The sequence below is a fragment of the Phyllobates terribilis genome, unplaced genomic scaffold (genome assembly GCF_046119375.1).
Source record: "Phyllobates terribilis strain yellow unplaced genomic scaffold, ASM4611937v1 Scaffold_3__8_contigs__length_932513732, whole genome shotgun sequence".
In the NCBI taxonomy this organism is placed as follows: Eukaryota; Metazoa; Chordata; class Amphibia; order Anura; family Dendrobatidae; genus Phyllobates; species Phyllobates terribilis.
The window spans coordinates 200,494,167-200,509,237 of record NW_027362763.1 but is presented as its reverse complement, the minus strand read 5'-3'; the positions used below and the strand labels follow the sequence as shown (position 1 = coordinate 200,509,237).

The 15,071-nt window shown below is 43.4% G+C and overlaps 1 protein-coding gene across 3 annotated transcripts in view; it reads left to right on the top strand.

Annotated features, from left to right (window-relative positions):
• The first annotated feature begins 1,004 nt into the window (after positions 1–1,004).
• ANKMY1 (ankyrin repeat and MYND domain containing 1) overlaps positions 1,005–15,071 on the top strand; it is an 86,643-nt gene continuing 72,576 nt past the window's right edge. The window contains exons 1-4 of one of the 3 annotated variants that reach the window (XM_073674462.1): positions 1,005–1,098; positions 9,978–10,171; positions 14,251–14,624; positions 14,775–14,921. In XM_073674462.1, coding sequence (XP_073530563.1) covers positions 10,120–10,171; positions 14,251–14,624; positions 14,775–14,921 — 573 coding nt within the window. In that variant the 5' untranslated portion in view covers positions 1,005–1,098; positions 9,978–10,119. Of the gene's footprint in view, positions 1,099–9,977; positions 10,172–13,166; positions 13,316–14,250; positions 14,625–14,774; positions 14,922–15,071 lie in introns of those variants that run through there. The other 2 variants (XM_073674463.1, XM_073674461.1) reach the window with 2 other exon arrangements.

Sequence of the window (15,071 nt, the reverse complement as noted above, 5' to 3'; positions counted from 1 at the left end):
GTAACTGGGGAACAACTTGATTCATTCGAATTTCGAGATACTTATCTCCTGTGACTGTTCCATAACCTTCATAACCTTATTACACTTTCTGTCCACCTACTTTTGGACCACCCTGTATATATGCAGCACGCCATGCTTGTAGTAGACAGAAAGTGGATGTGTGACTAAACCACTTTATTTTTTCCACTACAACTCTGGACTTTTTTTTGTAATATCTTTGGAGGGGCACAGAGCTGCTATCCTGGACTCGCACCCTACATCTAACATAGCGCTGCTTTCTTCTTTCCATATGGATATGATACAGATAGAAAAGTGGTCGCCACATGGTGGGCAAGGGTCTTTCTTTTATCGCCACCTCACCATTTAAGACAGGAACACATCCGCTACCTTAGGCTGGGTTCATATTAATACGACGCTCTCTGTTTATCGCTGAGTTGGGGTTTCGGTGGGAATCTCCAGAAACTGTATTCTGAGAGGAACTCAGACAACACCATGCACTTGAATGATGATGACAGTCACGGTGCACGCTGTCTGGCCTCCATGTTTTTGTGCATGTCTGAAAAAGACAAATATTGCCAGGATGGGGGCCAGACAGCGTCCACGTTGACGAATTTAGGTGCATGACTCTATTAAGTTTCCTGTCAAAATACATTCTTTGGGGAGTCCCACAGAAACTCCCAGACATAGTGCACACAGGAGAGCACTGTAATGTGAACACAGTCTTATCAGCACATAACGGTGCCCAGCACTTAGCACTGAAAATAGTGACTGAGTAGTAACATCTGACAGAAACTAACTTTAATGACACTAGTCAGAGAAGTAAGCTCGGGCTCAGCATTGCTAAATGTCACAGTGTGAATAATTCTCTGTAGAAGCCGCATTAGGTCATTAGCTGCAAGAGACTGGCACTCGTGCCCTTATCAAACATGGCCGGACAGTGACGTCACTACAGAGCGACCGCCTCCATGGTGACGGGTCTGTAGTCCCGAGTCTACTGTAAAGCCGTCGCATACCTGACATCACCGGTATCCATGGGAACCAGAAGTACAACAACTAAGCACCTGGTGAAAGAGTGGAAAGTTCCTAGAAGGAGATGAGGTAACAGTGCGACATTGAATGTGTGCGGAGACCAGGAGCAGCGACTCCATATTGTGCAGGCAGTGGGCTCACACCTTGGGCTGAGGGGACATGCTGGGAGTTGTAGTGTTACACCAGCAGGAGGCTGCAAGATGATAGATCTACAGTAAAATAACATCCTGCCTCTCCTGTGATATATCTATGTGTGTGTGTATATATATATCTATCTATATATATATATATATATACATATATATATATATACTCTGTATATATGTCTGTGCGCTCTGAATTTATATTCTCTCTCAATATATATATATATGCTAGTGTATTTATACTTACATGTATTCATTTTATAAGTCAATAAATTCCTTTTATATACATGTGTATATATATATATATATATATATATATATATATATATATATACACATATTACTTTGATTTCCCCCTTTTTTCAAATAATGTTGCCTGTTCTGTACTACTCTGTATTATTATTATTTTTATTTATTTATGTTTTTCTCAATTTTATTCGCCTTTATGTGTCAACCAGTGGGGTAAAGTAAGGTTATTCACTAATGGACAACCCAGCTGAAATGCAAAATTATCCCCAATGAAATAATAACTCCCGTACTTCGCCCGCAGTGCTGACATCCCCTTCCTGCAATGTCAGCGCTAAGTCTCTCGGGGGTCACATTACATTATTATGTCACGTGAGCGCTGCAGCCAATCAGTGACCGCCGATCTGCAGCTTTCACACTTCAATCAGATGAGACTGTTCTGTCTGGCAGGTTGAGTTGAGCGGACTGACCGGGCAGATTGGCTGCAGGGTTTACATGACACAATAATGCCACACGACTGCCAGGAGATGTAACACCACCATCACTAGAACGGCACTGGGCCGGGAGGTGATTATGTGCTTTTTTTCATATATATTTTTTTAATTATGAATGACAAAAGTCACTTAGACTATAATGTATCACCAATTCATACAAAAAAGTATAACTACAAACGGTAGAGGTTATAATTCAAATTAAAATATCAGTCTTTATTATAAGATAGCCAATTTTTTAATAAGTGCACACAAAGTGGCGACAAATCGCAGGAGGAGATAAAAATATACATAGGTCAGAAAGTTTGTAAGAATATGTGTATACATGAAAATATATAAATAAAAAGTTCATATGGGACTAATCACTAGATGCCCGATTGGAAGCCCTGACGTCAGTTGCACCATCCCAAGTTACAGTACCTACGGCTGTGCTTATGCAGCCTGAAACTTTTGCCTTTGGAGTGGAATCTGTCTTGTCTGATCTGCTTCAGTACTATGGGGATCCGAACCAGTGCCGTGGGTTCCTGGAGCAGTGCATGCGGCACTATGGAGTTTTCAGTCAGCAGTTTTCCTCCGATCAAGACAAGGTGGGATTCCTGATGTCCTACCTACAGTAGCAGGAGATGCCCTGGCATGGTTTAACCCCTTATGGTAAAGAGGGTCTCTTATCACCTTGCACATGCAGGCCTTCCTGGTGGCTTTCCTATTCCGAAAGGTCTTCGATGAGCCGAATCCGGAATCTTCTGCAACATCTTCCTTTACCAGCTTCCAGGAGCAGCCCAGAGTGGTGACAGGTGTAAGTTAACAGTCACATTTGGCCCTGTTATTCCAAAGACCACCCGTTCCCCAGCCTGGTGAGGCAGCTACCCTTGCGGAATCTGTGAAGGTCGACAGTGTTTGGCAGGCTAAGAAGAAGCGAGAACTCAGTCATGAGAAAAGATTGCGGTATCGCTGCGGTTGTGTGGAACATCCTTACTGTCTTTGTCTTGGGAAGTCTGGAAAACTCTAAAGCCTTGGGCCAGTGAGGCTTTCCTTGGCGGGAGTATTCCCTCTACACCGATGACTGTGACTATATTCGTGGTAAGTGGAGGCTTCGATTCAGTGGGAAAGTTTGTGCTTCAAGCTGTGAAAAGTTGTGTCAGATTCCTGTCCGACAGCTCCAGAATCTGGTGAGGATGTAGTGAGGTGAAGTTCGAGCCCTACCAATGGACAGTCAAGTCTGTTTCAAACAACTTGAGCTCCAGATTGGGGCATTATTTATAGAGAAGATTGCCATCCATGTGCTGTCTGGTGTTCCCATAGGTTGTCCAGTGCTGAGAACTCAGGTGCCTGTTCTAGTCTGGAGACACCGTGTGGTGCTTCGTTGGGGACAGTCAAGTCACAAAAAGTGTCTGGTCCCCATACCTCCAGGTCAGTCAGCAGTGTCGCCATCTACTTCGCCAGGTGTGCAAGTCTCCGATTTGCTGTGTGCTGGTGTCTCCAAAGATAGGGAAGCAGAGGCGATGTCCCCACACGGTCCCGACGATTGTTCCAATGATCTGCCCCCAGGAACCTCCCTGCCTCATGGATGTGTTGTCTTAGAGACCTTGCTGAAGATAAACCCAGAAGAGGTATCTTCAGTTTCTTGAAGGTCTGGTGAAGAGAACGTCAAGTCGGTGTCATCTTCTAAGTCTCTGCAATCCACCAACCAGGCGGAGGAACTCCAGATGGTCCTTGAATCCTCCTGGGTGGTAGCGGATCTCAACGAATGGAGAGAGACTTCCCAATGCCAAGTTCCTGATACTACTTCCGCTTCGTCTTATGCTGAGGAAGGCTTGATGGAGAAAAGCATCCTAGTCATGAAGATGGTGAGAGGTGTCACTTTTCTTCTAGTGGACAGAAGAAGTCGTGGTCCTGAAGAGAAGTCATGGGAGTCTGTGAAGAGGTGTTGGCGGCCTCCAACTTCTCTGCAGAGAGTCCTTGCGGGCTTGAGAAAGATGGGGGCGTAAGTGGAGGGGTGCTGTAATGCCGGTGTCCCTGCATGTCTCCTCTTCCCCCTCCATGCAGGGACACCAACATACTCACCGCCCTGGCCCTGCGGCGTGGTCCCCGGTGTGGTCTCTTCTTCCAGGTCTGTGTGTGCGCCTCACCTTCCGTTGGCGTGTCTAGTTCGTGCGCGCTTCCCTGCTCTTAAGGGGGCAGCGCATACTTATAGTAAATGCCCTCAGCCTGAAGCTGAGAGGCATTTAGTATAATTGTGTAACTGCAAGATGGCTTCCAGCCAATAGCTGGGAGGCATCTGGTTTAAAAGTCTCTTGTATAAAAGGGAGTGGAGTCCCCAAGTATAAAAGGCATCTTGTATAAAATGGAGTTTCCAAGTAACATATTCTGTCATTAGGTAGTGTGATGTTCTATCAGTTCAGTTGTGAGGTCCCCTGGTCCCGGTGTGGCTAGTGTCCCTAATCCGAATCCCTGATGCCGGGGTGTGGCCAGCATCCTGAACCCAAACCCCTGGTCCTAGTGTGGCCAATGTCCTGAACCCGAACCCCTGGTCCCGGTGCGGCCAGAGTCCTGAACCCAAATCCCTGGTCCCGGTGTGGCCAGCGTCCTGAACCCGAACCCCTGGTCCCGGTGTGGCCAGCGTCCTGAACCTGAACCCCTGGTCTCAGTGTGGCCAGCGTCCTGAACCGGAATCCATGTTTCCAGTGTGGCTAGTCCTGAACCCAAAGTCATTGGTCCTAGAGCAGTCAGTGCCTGAACCTCGTGAAACCTCATCCCCCGGTCCGTGTGTGGCCGCTGCCAAAACTAGTCTCTGAATCAGTTCTGTCCCGAATCCGAGTCAGAAACCGTTCTGTGGATGAGCCACAACCAAGTAGTCTGAATGGAGCCCTAATGCTTATCAGTGTCAGCGAACCTGACACCCTGGGGTCAGCAGCTGCTATACCGGGGACTGCGTAGGAGATGTAGGCGGCTACCTGCAGCCCAGTCTGTCTCCACCATCAGGAGCTCCAGTGAACACCAGGTAGCAGCTTAGCTATGCCCCTTCTTGGACAGGCCCCTTCTAAGGCAGGCCCAGCCCTGTGGCAACCACATACGCCACTTTTCAGGCGTGACAATAAGAAATGACTAGGGTATTACTATTATTTTATTCTATCCATTACAGGGATTCAGATGATATGGATAACTACACAGACGGTATATGTGCAGACCGGACCCTTCTATCCTTATTGTATTCTTCACCAATCATAGAGTGTGAGTCTATGTTGCACAGTGCAATGTATGTACACAGGGCAGCAGAGCATGAATGTGAAGCTAAAGGTTAGAGGTCCACCAATAGCCTACCACTGATGTAATACTGGTTCAGTTATAAGATATCAGAATATGGCTTGGTTACACAATGACATCATAGGGCAGGGCAGCACGGTGGCTCAGTGGTTAGCACTGTTGTCTTGTAGCACTGGAGTCTGGGGTTGAATTCCCATCAAGGACAACATCTGCAAGGAGTTTGTATGTTCTCCCCGTGTTTGCGTGGGTTTCCTCCGAATTCTCTGGTTTCTACCCACGCTCCAAAGACATACTGATAGGGAATGTAGATTGTGAGCCCCAATGGGGTGAGTGATGATAATTAGTGATGAGCGAGCGTGCTCATTTAACCCTTTAAACGAGCACACTCGGGTACTCGCCGAGTAGTTTCGGCATGCTTGGGTACTCACCAAGTAGTTTTGGCGTGCTCGGCATTTTAGTTTCAGTTTAAAGGGTTAAATGAGCATGCTCGCTCATCACTAATGATAATATGTCTGTAAAGGTTTGTGAAATATTATGGTGCTATGTAAGCAAATCATAATAAATTACCATAATGGACAAATGAATTGTCCCGACAAAGAATCTCCATATTAAGTCCTGCTATTCTCTGTACAGTAATACCTGTGACCATTTACAAATGATTGACAATGAGGAGTCACATTGATCATTATTCCCCTGGTATAAATCCGTCCTTGTAATTAATATCATTTATCTTCATAAAAGTTTTGCTGTGGATTAAGGCTGCATGCCCATTATGCGTTTTTCAAGCGTTTTCACCACGGAATTTCCGCAGCGAAAACACTTAGTAATACGTGCCCCATGGTCCCTGTGCACATGCTGCGAATATTTCCGCTGTGGATTATCATTGCGGAAAAATCCGCAGCATATCCATTAATTTTGTGGAAACGCGGCGTAATTGCTGCCATTGACTTGCATTGAATCGCATAATATCCACATGACTACATGTACTCATGTGGATATTAAGCGATTCAATGCGCAGATGGTACCTGGGTCTGTAGAAGAGGAGACTCTCCTCCAGACCCGGGTACCATAGTACCTGTAAAAAAAATGAATTCAAATAAAAAAACACATTATGCTCACCTTCTGATGGGCCCCGGTCTCCTGTACGGTGCGTCCGGTGTCTTCGGCGGCTCGCGGTGGTGTAAAAGGACCTTCCATGACGTAATTTAGTCATGTGACAGGTCACGCGACTGCTGACAGCGGTCGCATGACCTGTCACATGACTAAATGATGTCATGGAAGGTCCTTTTACACCACCGCGAGCCGTCAAAGACACTGGAGAAGAAGACCGAGGGCCACCGAAAGGTGAGTATAATGTTTTATTTTTATTTTTCATCGTTTTATTCTTTTTTTTACTATTGATGCTGCATCTGCAGCATCGTAACTTGGTCACACTATATAAATCCATACCGGTTGCATGGATTTATATAGTGTGACCAAGTTGTCAAGCACTTTTCCAAGTGATGCTAAAATCGCTTGAAAAAGCGCTTGATAACCCGCATGCGGAAATGCATGTGAAGAACGCTTGACAAATGCTTCTACCTGGCAGGAAAAATGCATGTAAAATCCGCAGGCGTTTTTCCTGCCAGGGAGAAGCAGAAAAAATCCGCAGCATTTCTGCTTCGTGGGCACTTAGCCTGATTTTTGACAAAATCAAATATATGAGATATGTCATCGCTGAGAATAAATAAGGAACTTTATGACCATGGTCACATTCTGTAATATACATTACAAAGGTGTTTTTTGTCATTTTTCTTATATAGCACCAACATATTCCACAGCGCTGTACACAGATTGTTATTCTCATTGATCCATGTCCAGTGGGGGGCTATTCCAGAGCCGGCTCCAGGTTTTTGTGGGCCCCAGTCGAAAGAGTCTCAGTGGGCTCTTTTAACACATACCACAATTCATGATGCACAGATACCGCAGAGAAATATATATATAGTACAATGCCAAATATTTCACTTACTTTTTACATTACATAAGTGATATCTATTGTAAATTCTACAATATCATACATGTAATATAATCCATCCCATAGTCCTCCACATAGTATAATGTACAGCCCATAGTCTTCCATATATAATGTACAGTCCATAGTCCTCCAGATAATATAATGCAACCCCCATAGTCCTCCATATAGTACAATGCACCTCCATATACACTGCTCAAAAAAATAAAGGGAACACTTAAACAACAGAATATAATTCCAAGTGAATCAAACTTCTGTGAAATCAGACTGTCCACTTAGGAAGCAACACTGATTGACAATCAATTTCACATGCTGTTATGCAAATGGAATAGACAATAGATGGAAATTATTGGCAATTATCAAGACACCCTCAATAAAGGAGTGGTTCTGCAGGTGGGGACCACAGACCACATCTCAGTACCAATGACACATAGAAACCACCAACCAATAAAAAAAAGGCACTGAATGAGGTCACAGCACCCCTTGTATGCTGGCAGGGAGCCGTCAAAAATATAAACAAGATATAAAATTAATAAAGTAAAAAACATGTGAAATAAAACTATAAAATCTATACATCAAAAAACAATATATATAGTATAATAATAATGATGAAATAACAATAACTTTTGATAAAAAAAATATGTATATATCAAACATGAAAATTATGAAAACTGGAAAATAAAAAAACTAAAAACCATAAAAAATGCCCTAATTAACTACGTTATCTATAGTAAGATTTAATCCCTCTGGAGTTTGTGTGCCAAGCTTGAAGATCCAAAAACTTCCCTTATTAATGTGGCTACTATATCGGTCCGGGACAGTGTTAACTACCTGATCTATTATGGTAAGTCTCAAAAAACTTGGATCCTTCTGATGGAAAGCACTAAAATGTTTTGAGATACTATGCAATTGATAACCAATATGTACCGTATTTTTCGGACTATAAGACGCACCGGACCATAAGACGCACCTAGGTTTTAGAGGAGTAAAATAAAAAAAATGTAAGCAAAAAATGTGGTCATGATGCACTTTTAAGGGGGAGGGGGTCTTCTGCTGACACTGGTATAGGGGTAATGTCCCTCAATTCTGACAATATCCCCCATCCTGGGAAAAATGCCCCCCCGCCCTTCCTTTTATACGTGGTCCCCATCCCCATCCTGGTATGCCTGGCATCCCTCCATCCTGGTATGCATGGTACCCCTCATCCTTATCCTGGTATGCATGGCACCCCTTATCCCTATCCTGGTATACATGGCACCCCTCATCCCTGTCCTGGTATGCGTGGCACCCCTCATCCCTGTCCTGATATGCATGGCACCCCTAATCCCTATCCTGGTATGCATGGCACCCCTCATCCCTGTCCTGGTATGCATGGCACCCCTCATCCCTGTCCTAGTATGCATGGCACCCCTAATCCCTATCCTGGTATGCATGGCACAGCCATCCCCATCCTGGTATGCATGGCACAGCAATCCCCATCCTGGTATGCATGGCACAGCAATCCCCATCCTGGTATGCATGGCACAGCAATCCCCATCCTGGTATGCATGGCACAGCAATCCCCATCCTGGTATGCATGGCACCCCTCATCACTATCCTGATATGCATGGCACCCCTCATCCCTGTCCTGGTATGCATGGCACCCCTCATCCCTGTCCTGGTATGCATGGCACCCCTCATCCCTGTCCTGGTATGCATGGCACCCCTCATCCCTGTCCTGGTATGCATGGCACCCCTAATCCCCATCCTGGTATGCATGGCACCCCTAATCCCCATCCTAGTATCCATGGTCCCCCTAATCCCCATCAGGCTGCACATAAAAAATAAACACTCCTACTCACCTTTCTTCTCTCCTCCAGCTTCGTCCTGTCTGCCTGCACTGATCTCTCCATGTGAGCAGCGCATGACGTCACTGCCATGCACGGCTCACATGGAGAGATCAGCTGCCGGAAGTCACTGCTCCCCACGCCGGGACTGTGTGCGCGGGGAGCAGTGACTTCACTCTCCTTCATAGCCGGCACACAGCGTAGCCGCGCTGCGGCTCCTCCTGCGGCCGGCTATCTCGTGTGCCCGCTTATTAAAGGGCATGAATTTCCCCCCCCTCCTTATGCCCATGGGCTTGGAGAGAGGTTGAATATTCATGCCCTTTAACAGCGGGCACAGGCGATTCCGGCAGGAGCCGCAGCGCAGCTGCACTGTGTGCCGCTATTAAGGAGCATGAATATTCAGTGCTCCCCACGCCCCATGGGCGTGGGGAGCAGTGAATATTCATTTTCTTTAGCAGCAGGGACAGTGTAGGCTGCAGCGGGCGGCTGCTGCCTCCTGTGCCCCGCTCCTCCACCGCTACCGCTCCCCCCACACCCCACATATATATACACCCTCCCCCAACATTCAGACTATAAGACACACCCCCAATTTTCCTCCAAAATTTTGGAGGAAAAAAGTGCGGTATGTTGTGACGATGCTTATTGAGTCGAGGATGCATCATTTGTATTGTGCGGCCTACATATTGAAGACCGCAGGTACATTGTAGTAGATATACAACATACGTGGATTGGCAACTCACCTGACAGTTAATAGAAAACGTTTCACCCATTGTCTGTGAACAAAAGGTAGTAACCCGGTTCATAATCGTCCTACAGCATAGGCACTTTGGAGTGTTGCATATGGAAGGATGGAAGGTAGCAATTCACTACCGAAACGCGTTTCAATAAAAGGTTTGTTTTTACTGTTCTTGCCCCTGTGGATTCTGTGCCCTAGCACTCTAACCAGACCGCTTTTCCATTTCTGCAGCTAGCTTGATTGACAGATCCTCAGTGTCCCTGCTCCCCGCTGCTGTGGAGATCTCACTGCTCAGCTGCAGCTGTCTGTTAGGCTGGGTGACTGAATACACTTGGACTCACAAGCTTTCTCACTCCTCAGCTGGAGCCATAAAATGTTCATTTTAATATCAAGATTATGCAGCCAGTTGGATATGGATTTTCAGAGTAAGTACACCAGCCTCCTCAGGACTAAAGCGACTTTAAGAAGTGGTCATTTTTTTTGTAGATAATGGGACAGATTTACTTTTGCATGAGTATGACTACTCTGACTTTGGTGAAAATTTGCTTTTTGGTGCAAATTTTCACTAGTAGGGATGTTACTTATCTAGAAGGAGCATGGCTTAAAGGGGTTGTCCGGCTTTAGGCTATATTTCAGCAGTCATGCTATGTGACTGCAGGCGTGTCAATCCTCACATCGCGCGCTCTGCTCACTGTGAGCATTATTCAGTGTCGATGCCGGGAGTTGGCGGTCCTGTGACCTCAAGTAAACGCTTTGTATACATTCCGTATAGACTTGTCCGGCTCAATACACTTCCATCTAGTCGGCACACGACTGCATGTATGCAAATCACATACGAACCCATTCGCTCCCAGCTCTGGAACCTAATAATCCTCACAGCAGACAGACTTGAGTGACTGCAGACTTGTAGCCTAAGGCCGGACAACCCCTTTAAGAGGCACTAACAATTGCACTAAAATTATTTTACAAGAAATTGGTCTAAAAGTAACCCAACTTTTGTAGTTAGACTAATGCAAGCCTAAGTATGCTCCATAAGCAAGAGGCACTAAGATACAGTTGTCCTATTTATTGACTGTCCCAAGTTTGCACTTTCTAAAAATTAGTCATCATATTTAAATCTTCCCCAATCTGCTGGAGGCAGAAAAGCCTGGGGAGGGAGAGAACAAATAATTTCATACACCATATTCATCAAACAGTTGCAAGACTTTTTCGGTTTTGTGTCAATTACTTAATTTTCCATAAAGTATTATTGTGGTGTTACTTCTGAAAATACATGATTAAAGGGTTTGTCAGGTGAAAACAAGTAATCTCCTTTCCACAGGGTATATGACAACTTTATTGATCGTGGAGGTCCAACTACTGGTGTCCACATTGATCGGCAGAACGGGGAACTTCTAGACCTGATAGAAACGGATTGGCAGTGTGAATGAGAAAGTCCAACATAGAGATCCAACTCATCTAAAACTTTTCCATCTTTATTTAAAATGTATAAAAGTATGGTGTGCTAAATAGACCTTGAATAAAATGGAAAGGAGTCCCTTTTAATCCATGATCGTTGACTCGTTTTGAAGCAAACACCTCTTATTCATAACCTAAAAGAAGGAAATAACTCCATAGTTTAAAAACCTGAGAGCACACCATCCACACATGAGTTCCATAACGCCATCGAGTTAACAAGATACAAATTACGTATAAATCCCAAGAAACATATCAAAAACATATAGAAGAATATATACCTATACAAATACATGATAATGTATGTAAAGCGCTGCGGAATATGTTGGCACTATATAAAAATAAAGATTATTATTATATGATACAGGGGTTTGAAAAAGTGTTTACTCCCTTTCTGATTTCTTATTCTTTTCCATGTTTGTCACACTTAAATGTTTCAGATCACAAAGCAAATTTAAATATTAGACAAAGATAACACAAGTAAACACAAAATGCAGTTTTTAAATGAAGGTCTTTATTATTAAGGGAAAAAAAATCCAAAACCTACAAGCCCCATTGTGAAAAAATGATTGCCCCCCCCCCTACTTTAGCCTTAGAACATAAATTAACTGTGGTTTATCACATCTTTGGGAAGCTGAGTTCAATTTCCCTAGCCATATGCAGGCCTGATTACTGCCACACTTGTTCTCAATCAAGAAATCACTTAAATAGGACCTGCCTGACGAACTGAAGTAGACCAAAAGATCCTCAAAAGATAGACATCATGCTGCGATCCAAAGAAATTCAGGAACAAATGAGAAGCAAAGTAATTGAGATCTATCAGTCTGGAAAAGATTATAAAGCCATTTGTAAAGTTTTGGAACTCTAGAGAACCACAGTGAGAGCCATTATCCAGAAATGGCCAAAACATGGAACAGTGGTGAACCTTCCCAGGAGTAACCGGCTGACCAAAATTACCCCAATAGAGCAGCGACGACTCATCCAAGAGGTCACAAAAGACCCCACAACAACATCCAAAGAACTGCAGGCCTCACATGCCTCGGTTAAGATCAGTGTTCATAACTTCACCATAAGAAAGAGTCTGGGTAAAATGGCATGTATGGCAGAGTTCCAAGACAAAAACCACTGCTGAGCAAAAAGAACATAAAGGCTTGTCCAGTTTTGCCAGAAAACATCTTGATGATTGCCAAGACTTTTGGGAGAATACTCTGTGGACTGACGAGACAAAAGTTGAACTTTTTGGAAGGTGTATGTCCCATTACATCTGGTGTAGAAGTAACACGGCATTTTAGAAAAGGAACATCATACCAACAGTAAAATATGGTGGTTGTAGTGTGACGGTCTGGGGCTGTTTTGCTGCTTCAGGACCTGAAAGACTTGCTGTGGTAAATGGAACCATGAATTCTGCTGTCTACCAAAAAATCCTGAAGGAGAATGTCTGGCCATCTGTTCATGACCCCAAACTGAAGCTCTCTTGGGTTATGCAGCAGGACAATGATCCAAAACACACCAGCAAGTCCACCTCTGAATGGCTTAAGAAAAACAAAATGAAAACTTTGGCGTGGCCTAGTCAAAGTCCTGACCTTAATCCGATTGTGATGTCATGGCATGACCTTAAAAAGGCGGTTCTTGCTCGGAAACCCTCCAATGTGGCAGAATTACAACAATTTTGTAAAGATGAGTGGGCCAAAATTCCTCCAGAGCATTGTAAAAGACTCATTGCCAGTTATCACAAACGCTTGATTGCAGTTGTTGCTGCCAAGGGGGGCCCAACCAGTTATTAGGTTTAGGTGGCAAACACTTTTTCACACAGGGCCCTGTAGATTTGGATTTATTTTTCCCTTAATAATAAAGAACTTCATCTAAAACTGCATTTTGTGTTTACTTGTGTTATCTTTGTCTAATATTTACATTTGTTTTGTGATATGAAACATTTAAGTATGACCAACATGCAAAAGAATAAGAAATCATGACAGGGGCAAGCACTTTTCACACCACTGTATTAGAATCAGATCAGTACGCTTATTCAAGCCCCGTGGGCCGGACGGTATCTAGCATCAGTGTCCCATATGCATCTCCATTAAGAAGAGCACGTCTTCGATTTCCAACTCTAGGTAAGGGGTTAACTTTCTCTAAACCATAAAATTCTAATCCTTTAACATTACCCCCCATGTTTTTGTAGGAAATGTTTAGACTCATTTGATGGATTATTCGCTTCCCTATTGCATTAATGTTTAATATGCTCATTGATCCTCTGCCGTAGTTTTCGTGTGGTACAACCTATGTATTTTATATCACATAACGGACAATTAACACAATACACCAAAAAAGTTCTGCTACAATTTATAAACGGTTTTATCTGATATATTCTACTTTGGATCACTAGATCAATCTCTTTGGTTTGTTTTGCATACTTGCAGGAAGCACACTGTTTGATACCACATTTGTGAAACCCTATGGGTGTAAGCCTTATTCTATTCTGTCTTTGCGGGTTTTTTTCGTAACAAAATTGGGTGATAACGTATTAGATAAAGTTGGTGATTTTTTTCTTAGAGATAAGACATCTATTTTTAATAATTTCATTCAAAGAAGAATCTCTACGCAACAATGGCAAGTACTTATTGACAGTAGTTTTTATTTGGCTATATTCTCTGCTAAAAGTGGTGACAAAATCTATTTTTTTATATTCCCACAAGTAATCAGTTTTTTAGTAATTAATTCATTATGATTTTTGTTATCCACTATATCCTTAGCTCTAGTTAAAGTCCAGGTCATGTTTACAAAGGATGATATGCTGCTGAGAACATTGATCTTTTGAGCTAACCAAAAAATCATTTCACCTGACAAACAAGCCTTCAGCCTGTTGATCGGAAGTCTGTTAACACTGCATGATTATCACGGAATGAGTGTTCTTAGGAATGTCCCCGATAATCGTGTAGTATAAATGTGCCTTTACTCTACAGAACGCTAAGAGTCCACAGTAAAGCTCTGAACAAGTAGTTGTACGGACTTTGGTCTTTTATATTTCTCGTCATGTTCTATCAAACAGATTCATATAGAGGAGAGGACATGTCCGATGCAAAGTCTCAGGAAGAAGAGGACAGTCATGAAGCACCATTAGTAGAAATAAAGCTGGATGACTCTGAGGGACTTGTAAAGCCATGTGGAGAAGATGTTTTAGATGAGCCAGATCAAGAGGAAATCAAAGAGGAACCATCTGATGACAATGTCCCTGGAGATCTGAATGGTAAAGGAGCCTTGGTGGGATCAGATCATCAATTAGACTTGGATGAACAAAAATTACATTGGGGTTTAGAAGAAGATCTGGAAATTCAGCAATGGTCTGATGGCTCGAGCTTCAAAGGACACATGGCCCTGAATCTGAAGAAAGGCTTTGGAGAATTTAAGTGGGCAAATGGAGAGGTTAGTATAGATGTCATAGTCAAGAAAAGGTATTTATTAGCCTGGTGAAGTAAGAAAGCTATAAAATGGATAAGACCCTACCTCTTCAAATATTATAGTAACCTTTCTTAAATGTATTATGGTGATGCATTATATATTCTTCTATTTCAGACCTATGTTGGTGAATTTTACAAGGATCATCACCATGGAAAGGGGATTTACACGTGGCCTGATGGTTCCAAGTTCACTGGCACTTTTTATCTTAGTCGGAAAGAAGGTTATGGGACCATGACATTTACTGATGGCAGGAAATACCAGGTGCTCATGTAGTAAGAGTTCACTGTACTAAGGCAGCACAATATATAGTACACTGTTTTATTCTCTTATCCGGAAGTTGTTTCTTTGCCTCTACTTCCCAGGTTCATCTCATAAGATGGTTTTTGTCACTCAGTATTTCCACGCATAAAA